The sequence below is a fragment of the Balaenoptera acutorostrata genome, chromosome 13, assembly GCF_949987535.1.
Source record: "Balaenoptera acutorostrata chromosome 13, mBalAcu1.1, whole genome shotgun sequence".
Taxonomy (NCBI): domain Eukaryota; kingdom Metazoa; phylum Chordata; class Mammalia; order Artiodactyla; family Balaenopteridae; genus Balaenoptera; species Balaenoptera acutorostrata.
Window position 1 is genome coordinate 77,998,250 of NC_080076.1, and position 12,090 is coordinate 78,010,339.

At 45.5% G+C, this 12,090-nt stretch overlaps 1 protein-coding gene across 1 annotated transcript in view; it reads left to right on the forward strand.

Annotated features, from left to right (window-relative positions):
• Nucleotides 1–3,626: 3,626 nt before the first annotated feature.
• RPH3A (rabphilin 3A) overlaps nt 3,627–12,090 on the forward strand; it is an 88,742-nt gene continuing 80,278 nt past the window's right edge. Inside the window, exon 1 of the mRNA XM_007170889.2 lies at nt 3,627–3,667. Within this exon, the coding sequence (XP_007170951.2) occupies nt 3,632–3,667 (36 nt within the window). The 5' untranslated portion in view covers nt 3,627–3,631. The remainder of the gene's footprint in view (nt 3,668–12,090) is intronic.

A 12,090-nucleotide genomic window follows, 5' to 3' on the forward strand; every position in this document is an offset into this window, starting at 1 on the left:
TAGTGACAAAGACATAATCCCTTTGGGACTTAGATAAAGTAAGTGGCTGCCTACAAAATGTGATCTTTTGGGGGGTTGGTACAAAGAGGGCTTCCTCTGTCACCCTAAAACACTCAGCTCACTGATATGTGAAATTCCATCATTAAAGTTTCATCCTTTGTCTTTAGGCTTTGCTCTTGGATAAAGTTGCTTTTGGGTGGAATAATGCATCCAGCCTTATTAGTCATTTACACTTCAGTGAAGAGGAGTTGTAAAATCCTCTCTGAAAAGTGAAGGGAGTGCTTTTTGGGAATGGGAAGTGGAGTTTGCACATACTAAGCTTGAGGTTTCACCTGAGAGGGCAAAAGGCAAAGAAAGACAAACACTGCTGGATTCACATTCTGCTGTAAAAAGCTCTCAATGCTCAAGACTGATTTGCCTGAATTGGGTGATTCATCTAACTCAGTGGTTCTCAGACTGTGGTCCTGGCCACCTCCCCCTGCCGCCCCAGCGGTATCGGCATCACCTGAGAACTTGTTAGAAAGGCAAATTCTTGGGTTATATTCTGGACCTGTCCCATCAGAAACTCTGAGTACAGGGCCCTGGGATCTGTGCTATAAAGGAGTTTTTGAAATGCAAAACACTATTACAGGTGTTAGTTATAACAGCTCTGGGTGTGTTGTGAGCTTCAGAATTTTTGCCAAGGTCCCCCACCCTCATCATCCCCCGAGGGGCTGAGGTCTATTGCCTCCTCAGCACACATCATTTACTTTTTGCTACTGGATCCCTCTGTTTCACACGGGAGCATGAGCTGGACCTACCAGGGTTGACCCCATTCCCTGCTAACCTGAGTGCTCCAGGGGGCTGCTTCTTTCTCAGGCAGCACCCAGGGATTCAGGTTATAGGATGGCTCATTGTCAAGGCGTCAAGGGTCAGCCCTCCAGCCTGGCCAGGGAACAGACCTGGTTCCTCTTAGCCCAACACAGCTTCCCATTTGGGCCAGGGAAATGTGGGACACCACTGTGCAGTGCCGAGGCACCAGACTGCCATATGCAATGTCACTGTGGTTTCTTCGAAGTAATTGTCTTGCTGTCATTAGTTTTAATGACATATAATGCACGCTTAAATCTCATTGCAATGGAGCTGTGTCAGACTCTGTCTTAGGAATCCAGCTAGTGAGCAAGATAACATGCCTCAAGAAGCTGGGGTTTTGCCCACCCCTCTGCAATTAATCAACAAGAGGAAATTCATATGACAGCATCATTATGATGTTTGGTTTGTGAAGGATTTATTTGCAGAGTGGAAGAAAAAAAAATTTCTCCACATCTCTTAATATAATCTTCTAAGTTCATTCAGCTGCCTTTTTTTTTTTTAATTTTATTTATTTATTTATTTATTTATGGCTGTGTTGGGTCTTCGTTTCTGTGTGAGGGCTTTCTCTAGTTGCGGCAAGTGGGGGCCACTCTTCATCGCAGTGCGCGGGCCTCTCACCATCGCGGCCTCTCTTGTTGCGGAGCACAGGCTCCAGACGCGCAGGCTCAGTAATTGTGGCTCACGGGCCCAGTTGCTCCGCGGCATGTGGGATCCTCCCAGACCAGGGCTCGAACCCGTGTCCCCTGCATTGGCAGGCAGACCCTCAACCACTGCGCCACCAGGGAAGCCCCCCCAGCTGCCTTTTTCTTCCTTCTCTCTCTCTCTCTCTCTCTCTGTCTCTCTCCCTTCCTCCCTCCCTCCCTCCCTTCCTTCCTTCCTTCCTTTCTTCCTTCCTTCCTTCCTCTCTCTCTCTCCCTTTCTCTCCTTTCTTTCCTCTTGTAATGCATCTACACCATGACAAGCAGCAACTTGTGAATGGAAGCAGCTTTCAGTAGAGAATAGATTCGGTAAGCAGGTTTGGTGCCAGCCATTGATGATGAGGCTGCATTCCGGGGCTGCTGAGAAGAGAGATGATTTCCTGAAGTTTGTTGGGAGGCCCTCCATGCGAGATGCTGCCAAAAGGCATCTGTGTGGTCCATTCTGCCCCATAGCCTGTGCCTGCCCCCGTCCCCTCCCGCTCTACCTGTCAGTTTTTCCTCTGTCACCATAGCACTGTGTCTCTAAGTCTGTCTCTGTCTCTTTCTCTCTCCCCTTTTCACACCCCCAACCCATCCCCTTCCCCATCTTTCCCATCCTTTAAAAATTCCCTTTCTTTCTTCCTGTGGTTCATCTTTCCTCCCCTTTTTCCCCCCTCATCTGACCTCTCCTGTCTCCCTTCCACTGGCATTTTCTCCCAATCTCTTTTTATCTTCCAGTCCTAACCGCTGCCCTTCCCCATCCCATCTTTAGTCTTGTCCATGCAGATATACCAAAGTGGCTTGGGAAGGGAATGCATTTGTGAGTCCCAAGACACCAAGTCAGGCCTCCAAGTAGGATGACCAGCTGTCCCAGTTAGCCTGGAACTGAGGGGATTCTTGGCAGGCAGGACTTTCTGTGTTCAAACTGGGAGAGGCTCAGGCAAACCAGGACGAGGTGGTCATCTTACTGCTAAATCAAATGCTTGGGATTTTGTGGCGCTTTCAAAAGGCCAGAGATGTGGCTTTCTGGGCAAATTGCCTGCCCTCCTGCTCTGGGGAGGGACACAGTGGTCTCCGAAGCCCTTCCCAGCCTTGGTGTGCTCTGCATGGCTCTGGGGCCTGAAGACTACCTGGGCATGCAGAGGCCAGTTGTCAGTCAAGGGCACAGGGCTGACTCCTTCCTCTTTCCCCCGACAAGACTGACCACCCAGTCAGTTATGCACTCCTTAGTCACAAGAGGGGATCCGGTGAGAGACTGTAGGTGGTTCTATGAAGAGATTCACAAACTTAAGCCTGTGTCAGAATCCCTTGGAGGGCTGTTAAAACAGAGTTTCTGATTCAGTGGGTGGGGCCCAAGAATTTGCATGTCTAACACATCACTCCCAGGTGATATGGATTCTGTTGCTCCAGGAACCCCACTTTGAGAACCACTGCTTTCTGCAAACTCATTCCCTTTCATTTATTTACTCCTTCATTCATTCATTCCCAAATATTTATTGTATACTACCATGTGCCAGGCACCGGGGACTCAGCAGTGAATGAGACAGAGCTCCCTGCCTTCCTAGAGCTTACAGTCTAGTGGGGAACAAAGGCAATAAACAAGGGAAACACACAAATAAGATGGTTTTAGACCATGTTAAGTGCTATGAAGGAAATGGTATGACATGATCGAGAGTGATAAATAGTGGGTGGGGGAAGAGAGATAATTTAGTTATTACAATTTAGTTATGAAAAGGATGGCCGGGGAGATGGTAACATTTGGATTGAGAGCTGAGTTTCTAGAAGGAGCCAGAAGGATCCAGGCTGGAGGAACAGCAAGTGCAAAGGCAGAGACAACTGTGGTGTCTTGAGGGAATAGCAAGAAGGCCAGTGTAGTGGGATGAGGGGAAAGTGAGGGGGATGAGGTTGGAGGGCCCCGGGGACTGCAGGACCTGCCAGGGTAGGCAAGGAGTCTGGATTTTATTTCACTGGGAAGGGGGCTTTAATCGGGAGAGTGACATGACCTAATTTACAATTTTGGTAATGATCACTTCAGTTTCTGAGTGGAGAAAGGACTGCAGGAGGCGGGGTGGAAGCCAGGAGACCAGTGATGGGGAGCAACGATGGCGCCTGGGCCAAGTGGTAGAAGAAAGACGGTGGTAAGATCTGGGGTGGTGCGGGGCTTCGGCGGTAGCTCAGTCAGGTCAGATATGGGGGAGAGGGAGGAACCAGGGCCCACACCAGGGGATGGGACCCTTCTTGGCAGTGGTTCAGCGGTTGTGATTCTGGGGATGTGGAGAGGGGCCAGTGGGTTAAGAGGCAAGACCAACAGGGTGTTCAGAGGGAGGGGCCTTTCAGGGAGGTCTGCAAATACCCTTCCCACCCGGTTAATGTGCACCATCCTCCCCTCCCCAGAGGAAAAGGCAGCGACAAAGCCTAAATCCAACAGAATGTGACAAAATGCTGGAAAAGGCAGGGGGTTAAAATTGTGCCCTCAGCATCCTTCCTGGTCGGGCCCCAGCAGCTGGGGCTGTGAGTGCTTCCAGGTGGGTGCTCCAAGTCACAGAACACCTGGCTACTGGCAGGTGGCTGATTCCCATGGGGAGCTGGGAGCCCCATGGTAAACATACAGGGTTCTGTAGGCTGCTTCTCATGCTTTGGGGGAAGCTGGGTATCTCCCTCTCCCTCGGCTTCTGTCCTCACCCCGCTGCATGTGCCATGAGCAAACCTCTGGGCTCTTTGTTCTTCAGCACCACCAGTTGGTTGGCTCAAGCCAGGGGTGTGTGTGTACCAGGCATTTGTAAAACCTGACTTGCTTGTGGGATACCCCAGCAGTAAGGGGCTCAGCAATGAGAGCTAAGACTCCTTGGGTTCAAATCTGCACTTCATCCCTTTCTAACTGTACAGACTTGGCCAGTTACCAAAGCTCCCAGTACCTCAGGGTTTTTTTCCAACTATAAAATGGGGATGCTGTTAACAACAACATGTATTTTATAGGGTTCTCATAAGGATCAAATTGGTTCATATGGGCAGAGATCCCAGGACCCTATCGTCACCATTGTTGTTATTTCATAGTAGCCAACACAAACTCGTTCTAAGATCTTTGGATCTTCCTAGTTCAGGAAGGCTCTTGGAGATCACTTGCTTATGCTAGTGGTTTCCAAACATGGATCTGGCCTGTTATAAAGTTCCCACCGGCCTTGATGAAAGAAGGAAAATTAGGCCTTTACAGATAGGAAAAATATTGCCAACTAAATTTTCCTAGAACGGATTTTCCTTTAGTCTGACATTGTCTTTTCTGCTCATTTAATGTTAAAATATGTTCTTTAAAAATGAAACATTGGCAATAGTTGATGGTAGTTTCTTTCCTTAAAAAAATATTTTAGTGCCCTTCCTTGGAAAGTAACAACAACAACAAAAGTTGACAACCCTAGGGAGGGCTCCCCTAAAATTTGGAAGAGAATTTTACTCACTTGAGAAATCCAAATGTCTGGGAGCTAATTTTGCCTAGTCATTAACTTCAGGGGTTCTCACATTTTACCGTATTCAAGAATCTCCTGGGATATTTTTTTTAATTCTCAAGGCCCATCCCTAGAAATTCTGATTCAGAAGGTTTGGGGTTGTACCCAGGAACCTTCAGGGTAAAGAGTTTCCTGACCGATTTGGTTGCAGGCGGTCCATGGGTCATTCTGGGAGGAACGCTGCTCTTTCCCGTGGGTGAATCCTCTTCATCACTCCTAGGCCAATGGGCTTGAATGCCTCCATGGTGGTTGGCTCAGCACCTACAAAGTCATTCCACACATTGCTGGACAGGTCTGATCAGCATGATTGTCCTTCCTGGTGTTGACTTCGATCTGACTCCTCTCGCTGCTGATCATTTAACCTTCTGGAGCCAAACTGAAGAAATAAAAATCCTAAGACAGAACATAATCCGTAAGAGTTAAGTGCACATTCGGAGGTGATTGCATGAAGCTATAAATCTGAGTTCATTTTTGTTAGGGGGATAATTCAGAAAAGAATGTCTAGTCTCCTCTGCATTGAAGTTAGGGGTCCCCTCAGTCAACATAAAATCATTTATTCATTCAACATACAATCTTCACTATTCAGCTGATAGATATTTATTGACTATCTACTGCCATGTAGGTCAGATGGCCCCAAATACAAGGTTGACCTTCAATTTCCACATTTTCCCAGTAAAATCAGTCCCTCCTAACTTGCACAAAATGGTTAGCCAGACTTTAAAAAATAATCTGTTAGGAGCTGAAAGAAAGAAAACAAAACCTATTAGGGATGTAGATGAAATGGTCAAATGTCCATTTATAGTATTTGATTCATCAATCATATTATACAAACATACTTAAAATCACATATTATATAAAATAATCAATTAATCCATAAAAACTTTTTTTTCTGCCACTGACACATATTTTAAAAATAATCAACAAACCAGAAAAGTAAGGAAAGTTTTATAACTTTAACAAAAGTCATCTACTGCAAAAACCTTTTGTTGAAGAATGGGAAAAGGAAGAGATATCATTTGGAGCCTGATGGATGAAAAGTTTAGAAAGAATTTACATAAACTATTCCGTTATTCCAAAAAGTAAATTGAGAGAGATAATGAGAGACACTTGACAGTGTAAAAAAATATTTTAAGGACCTGGATAGAAGGTGGATTTCTGTTTTCTGAGGGATATTTGGTTGGGGGATCCTTATCTTCTATCTGGTCATTAGTAGTATTTGTCAGGCACTGTGCTCACTGTTGGGATATGGTAGAAAACAATTTAGAGTTGGTACCTTCCCTCAAGGAGGTAGACATAAATCAGTAATGATACAAATGGATGTATAATTAGAACCTGAGGCAAGGGTTCTAAAGAGAGGAACACAGGTCTCTGAGAGCATGTGACAAAGAAACCTGATGTAATCTGGGAGGGCTTCCCTGAGGAAGTGACATTTGACCTGGGAGCTGAAGGATGAATAGGAGTTAACCAAGCAAAAAGAGGAGAAAAGAACATTTATGGCAGTGAGGACAGCATGTGCCAAGGCCCTGAGGTGGTGGTATGCCAGGATCAAAGAAGGCCAGCATGGCTGGAGCACAGGTTTTGGGGGAGCTCAGTGTGAGATGAGGTTGATAGTACCTGCAGGGCCATGGTGTGGCAACTTGTCTTTATTCCAAAAGCAATGCGGTTTCACAAGCAAAAGGATGACCTGATCTGATCTGTTTTGAAAAGGGCTCCCTAGTTGCAGCACAGGATTCACAATCAGGGGAGGAAGAGGAAATACTCTAAACTGACCCAGAAGGAGTTTCATGTGTTGGCCAATCCCCCTGCACCCCACCCTCTTTACAGCACTAACTCCCTAGAAAGGAGGAGGACAGTGGGACCCCAACCAGGGAGAGATTATGCTCTGCAATTAACCATGGTGTAGGGTTCCTTCCTGAAAATGAGGGCGGTGAGAGTGGAGGGAGGAGGTAGGGATAGTTGCCAGTCTGCCTAGGTTTGAATCCCAGCTCTGCTGCTGTGTGACTGAGCAAGTTACTAAATCTCCCTGTACCTCAGTTTCCTCATCTGGAAAATGTGGATGACAATAACATCTACCTCCTGGGGTTGTCTTGGGAATTTAACAAGTCAATATATATAGTCTCTGCTTGGAACAGGCATGAGAGGTGCTCAATAAACATTAGTTATTTTTATTTGATAGTGGTGATGATGATGATGACGAAATCTCAGAGCTCAACATGCTAGAGAGGGTACGCTTAATCCTTTCCACTCTCTGCCCACTACCTCACTTCCTTTTGGACTTTACTTAAACATCACCTTCACAGTGAGGCCTTTTTGGATCATCTTGTTTAAAATTGCACCCGCCTCCAGAATTCTACTTCTTCCTTCTTTATTTTATTTTTCTCCCTAGCATTTAGCACCATGTGACACATGATTTTACTTATTTATTTCATTTGTTGTCTATCTCCCCTCACTGGAATGTCAGTTCCACCAGCACAGGAATATTTGAGGGTTTTATTTATGACAGTAAGCTCAATACACTGTATCCCACAGTGTCGGCACACAGTAAGTGCTCAGTAAGTAGTATTTGTTAGATAAATGAGCACTGACAGTGTCAAGCTAATGCTCCTTGCCCTTGTTCGAAACCCGACCCACTCCCCAGGCCGCTCTAACTCATCCTATGGTTCATTAAACAGCAAAAGCAGTAAAAGAAAAAACAATCCCCATATCTTGAAAGGGGTGGGGGACAGTCAGGGAAGGCATTGAGGCACCGGAGATTTTGGTGCTGGGGAAGAAAGTGAAGGTCTTTTATAAAACCAGCCCAGCAGCCTGATCTTTGTAACCTGATTAGTCGTATTAAGCCTTTGTCAACATCGACATTACCTCAGCCTTGGCTGTGGCAGTTGGTGGAGCAGCAGACTTATTCAATATTTAAGAAGACCTGCATTGCAGGAGAAGGGTTTGGGCCGTGTGTGGAAGAACAAGCAGCAAATGCTCAGTGACAGTCTCTTAAGTGGTGGATTATTTTTAAAAGGAGAGAAATAGGAGAAGAAAAAGCCCCAGAGTATTCAGCCTCCCCCCTGGCCTTCCTTGGTTTCTGGTAACATTTGCTCTGACCCAGGATAAAGAGAATGCTGTCAGCAGAAGGGAAACCATGGACCAGGAAATTTGGTCTCCTGGGTTCTGTTTTTCTAGCACTGCACACAGGGGTGGTCCCCAGAGTGTGTGTGGTCCGTAGACCAGCAGCATAACATCACCTGGAACTTAGAAATGCAACTTTTGGGGCTCTGTCCCAGCCTTCCTGAATCAGAAACTCTGGGGCTGGAAGTGGACGTCGGTCTCCTTTCCTGAGCCCTGCAGGTGACTCTGATGTACATTCAAGTTGAAGGTGCCCTGGCCGGAGGAAAGGGAGCCTGGAGAGAGTGTGGATCGGGGCACATGGTTCTAAGCTGGTGGTTCTCAGCCCCAGCTGCACATTATAATCACCAGGTGGACTTTTCAGAAAGTATGATGTGGGTACCCACCATGAGCATCTTCTTTAGTTCGTCTGGTTGGGATTCTGGAATTAGCATTATTAATTCCTCTCATCCCCCACCATGATTCTAGGGTGCAGCCAGGGATATGACACTTTGTTCTAAGACAGTCCCTCTGTTTACTACTGATGTGCCTTTGGTGAGTCATCTTACCTTATGTGTCCTCATTTTTGGCATCTTTAAAGTGGGCCCTAAAACTCCCATCTTATGTGACTTGCAAGGAAATGGTGACGCTTAAGAGGGATGCTATTGTGAAATCTTTGCAGTGTGTTAAAGTGCTATGCAGATAGGAGAGTTGATGAGGGTCTCCTGGGTTGTGTCTGTGCCTTTTGACAGTTCTTGACCATTTCCTTCTGGTTGCCCCATCAGCCCCCCTCATCATCTTGGGGATCTAGGGCCACAGAATGCTCACCCCCTGAGATTTTTAAAAGATCACTGAGGCTCCTCAGTATGGAGATTACTGTACCTGGGAGAGGAAGGGGCAGCACAAGGTGCAGAAGGCAGAAAAAACAAAAGGACATGAGTATAAGTTCAAACCTTACAGGCTGTGGTTGGCAATGAGGACTTTGTATTAGAATTATCATTATTCTGGAATGAGAGCTGCCAGTTACTGAGCATTTAATGTGGGCCAGCACCATGCTGGGAGCACTACGTGTCTGATTTCAACCAGTTCTTCCGTCGGTCCTGAGTAGAAGGTACAACGATAAGCCCTATTTTCTGGACAAGGAAAGCGAGGGGCCAAGGAACTTGCCCAGGGTCCCAGGATAGCAAGAGATAGAGCCAGGAGCAGCCCTAGTGAAGAGTCTAGATTTAAATACTTCATATCTAATGAGTCCCTAAACTGAACACAGGTTGGTTTCCTAGGAGAGGTGATTATTGAGGAGAGGTTCTGAAGATGTCCCCAGAAGCACCAGATGAAATGACAGTGGTAGGAGTTGAACATCACCTTCTTTCCTCTTGCCTCTAAATCCAGACCCTTAACACAATGCCTCCTGCTGGCTTCAGTTCTAAGTCACGAGAGCTTGGTTTTTCACTCAGGGTTTCTCTGTCCCCAGGTCCCATGAAGGCTTGTTGGGGACACTGTCGTTTCCTTTCTTGATTTTCCTTGCAGCTTGGCTGTGCAAAAACCAGACCAAAAACTCAGAAATAACTGCAAAGCTTTAACTCCTCTTTTAGAGAGAAATGACCTTCAAGTTTTCCTTTCTTTCCTGAAGAAGGAGCTGGAAATCAGGGCCAAGGGGACTCAATCCTCACTTGTCCTCAGCTTTGAAAGATGAGGACCGTCCTACTCCCTCAAATCAGCCCTCATCAGTGACCCATTTTATTGCAGAAACTGAGCTGGCAGCCTGGCTGGAGAGGAACCACTTGCAACTACCCCTGGCTCACTGCAAACCTTCCGCCTCTGAGCATGCTCTGCGGATGCTAGAGATTGAAAATGTACTTATAAACCCATTTGCTCCCAGCCCTGGTTTGTTATCTGATTAGGCTCCAGAAGGACTGTGTACTAGATGATTCCTGCAAGTTTTCCATCCTCAGTGAATCCCCAAGTCAACTTGTTCACTCTTGGCTGGTTTCCATTCTTCTGCTTCACCTCATTCTGCCCCAGAAGGGTGATGGTGTAGGAATGGGGTTTGAAATGCACCTTTGGTATTACATGGGAGAAATTGGCCAGGAAACAAGCCATAATGACAGTACTTTGCAGGTCCTTGGCACTTTTCCTCCCTAATTACCTCTTTGCATCAATTATCTTATTATCTGCCCTTTGCCTCTACTGTACTTGAAAAATAAAATAGAAAACAGACCAAACTACTAAGCATTTGTCCCACTTAATAGTCCTTATCGTAAGAGGAAAAGTGGAAATGTAAGAGTGCTTGCTGATTAGTCTAGTATTTTATATATATTTACATATAACACATATGTATGTATACATGATATATAACATCATTACATATTATGTATGTATTATTTATTTTATATATACACATAACTGCATATATGTATGTATGTGTATGTATATATCAATATATACATATCTATACATATATAGGGGGAGAGAGAGAGAGTTGATGATCATTATTTGTAGTAGTTATGTTCTGTGAAGTCACCATGATCACTGAATTAGCAAATACTCAACCATTGCTCCCAGGGGAAATACAGGGTTAGGTTCCTGCAAGCTTCTGGTCACACTGCATCAAGCAATCCATACATATCCATGTTTTATGTGTTTCTGTTAAAAACAAAAAACTTATTTAATACTGATGGCAAACCTAACTCAAACTAATTCAAGTGATACAGAGGGACATCTACTGGCCAATGTAATCAAAGAGTCCAAATCACAGCTGAGGCGTGACTGGATCCCGTGGCTCTAGGACTGAGTTCTAACCATCTCTTAATTCTGCTTTCCTTTGGGTTAGCCTCACTATCAGGCAGGCTTTCTCCACCTGGTTGAACCTCACCAAGTCCAAGTTTGTATTTTCCCATCTTCAGCCCAGTAAGGAAAAAAACAGAGAATCTCCTTCCTAAGATATTCCAACAAAAGTTGCAGAATTGAGTCTAATTGTCTTGTATTGGGTAACTAATACAACTTTGAACCAGAAGAGGGGAATATGCTGATTGCCCATACCAGGGTCATGTGACTTGCCCCTTAGCTGGTAGTTGAGGTTGAGCCCCATCAGAACCCCATGGGTAAGATAGGAAAAGGATGGTTCACTAAAAGAAAATTGGAGTGTTGATAACAGGAGAAGTTCCATTCCTCCATGGAATTTTCAGTCTTGTGGATGATGATTTCTGTGAACTATGGGAGGCTAAGCCCTGAGTTTCTGAATTCCAAGTACATTAAAATTTCAGAGAAGAGAGGGCTCAGGTGACTGTAGAAGGCATTATGGGACGGTGAGGGTTGAACTGGGATTTGAGGTGTTAAGTGGAGGAGCACAAACATTTCAGGGAATGAAAACGGCTTCTCAACACCATACGATCCTGGTAGCTTCTGCTGCATGAACCTCAGGGAGAAAAGTGTGAGTCACATCATAAGGGGATGGTGGACCCCAACTTTTAGGAAGTGCATCAATTACTGGTTTCATCCCTACACACACACACACACACACACACACACAGAGAGAGAGAGAGAGAGAGACACACACACACACACACACACACACACACACACTTCCATATATTTACTAAAACAGGGGGAGTAAAGTACATGTGCTGCTGTCTATGGTCTTGAACCATAGCTTTGGCCAAATCTCTGCTGACATCTCCCCAACTTTTCTGAGGAATGAGGGCTTCTAGTTTGTTGCTGCTGTTGTTTTCTGTCTCCATGAAAAATATGTGCTGTTGACACTGCCTGTGTCAATCAGGATCCCAGCAGGAAACAGATGGCAATTCAAACTGTGTAATTTGAGGACAGTTTTTAAGAGGAACAAAACATGAACAGGATTAAGGAAAACCAACCATGGTTAGTGAAGTACCCTGGGGCTAACAATAATGGGGAGCTGTTACCACCCCTAGTTCTGAAGGGGGAGATAAATAGAATTACCAGAATCATGTGAG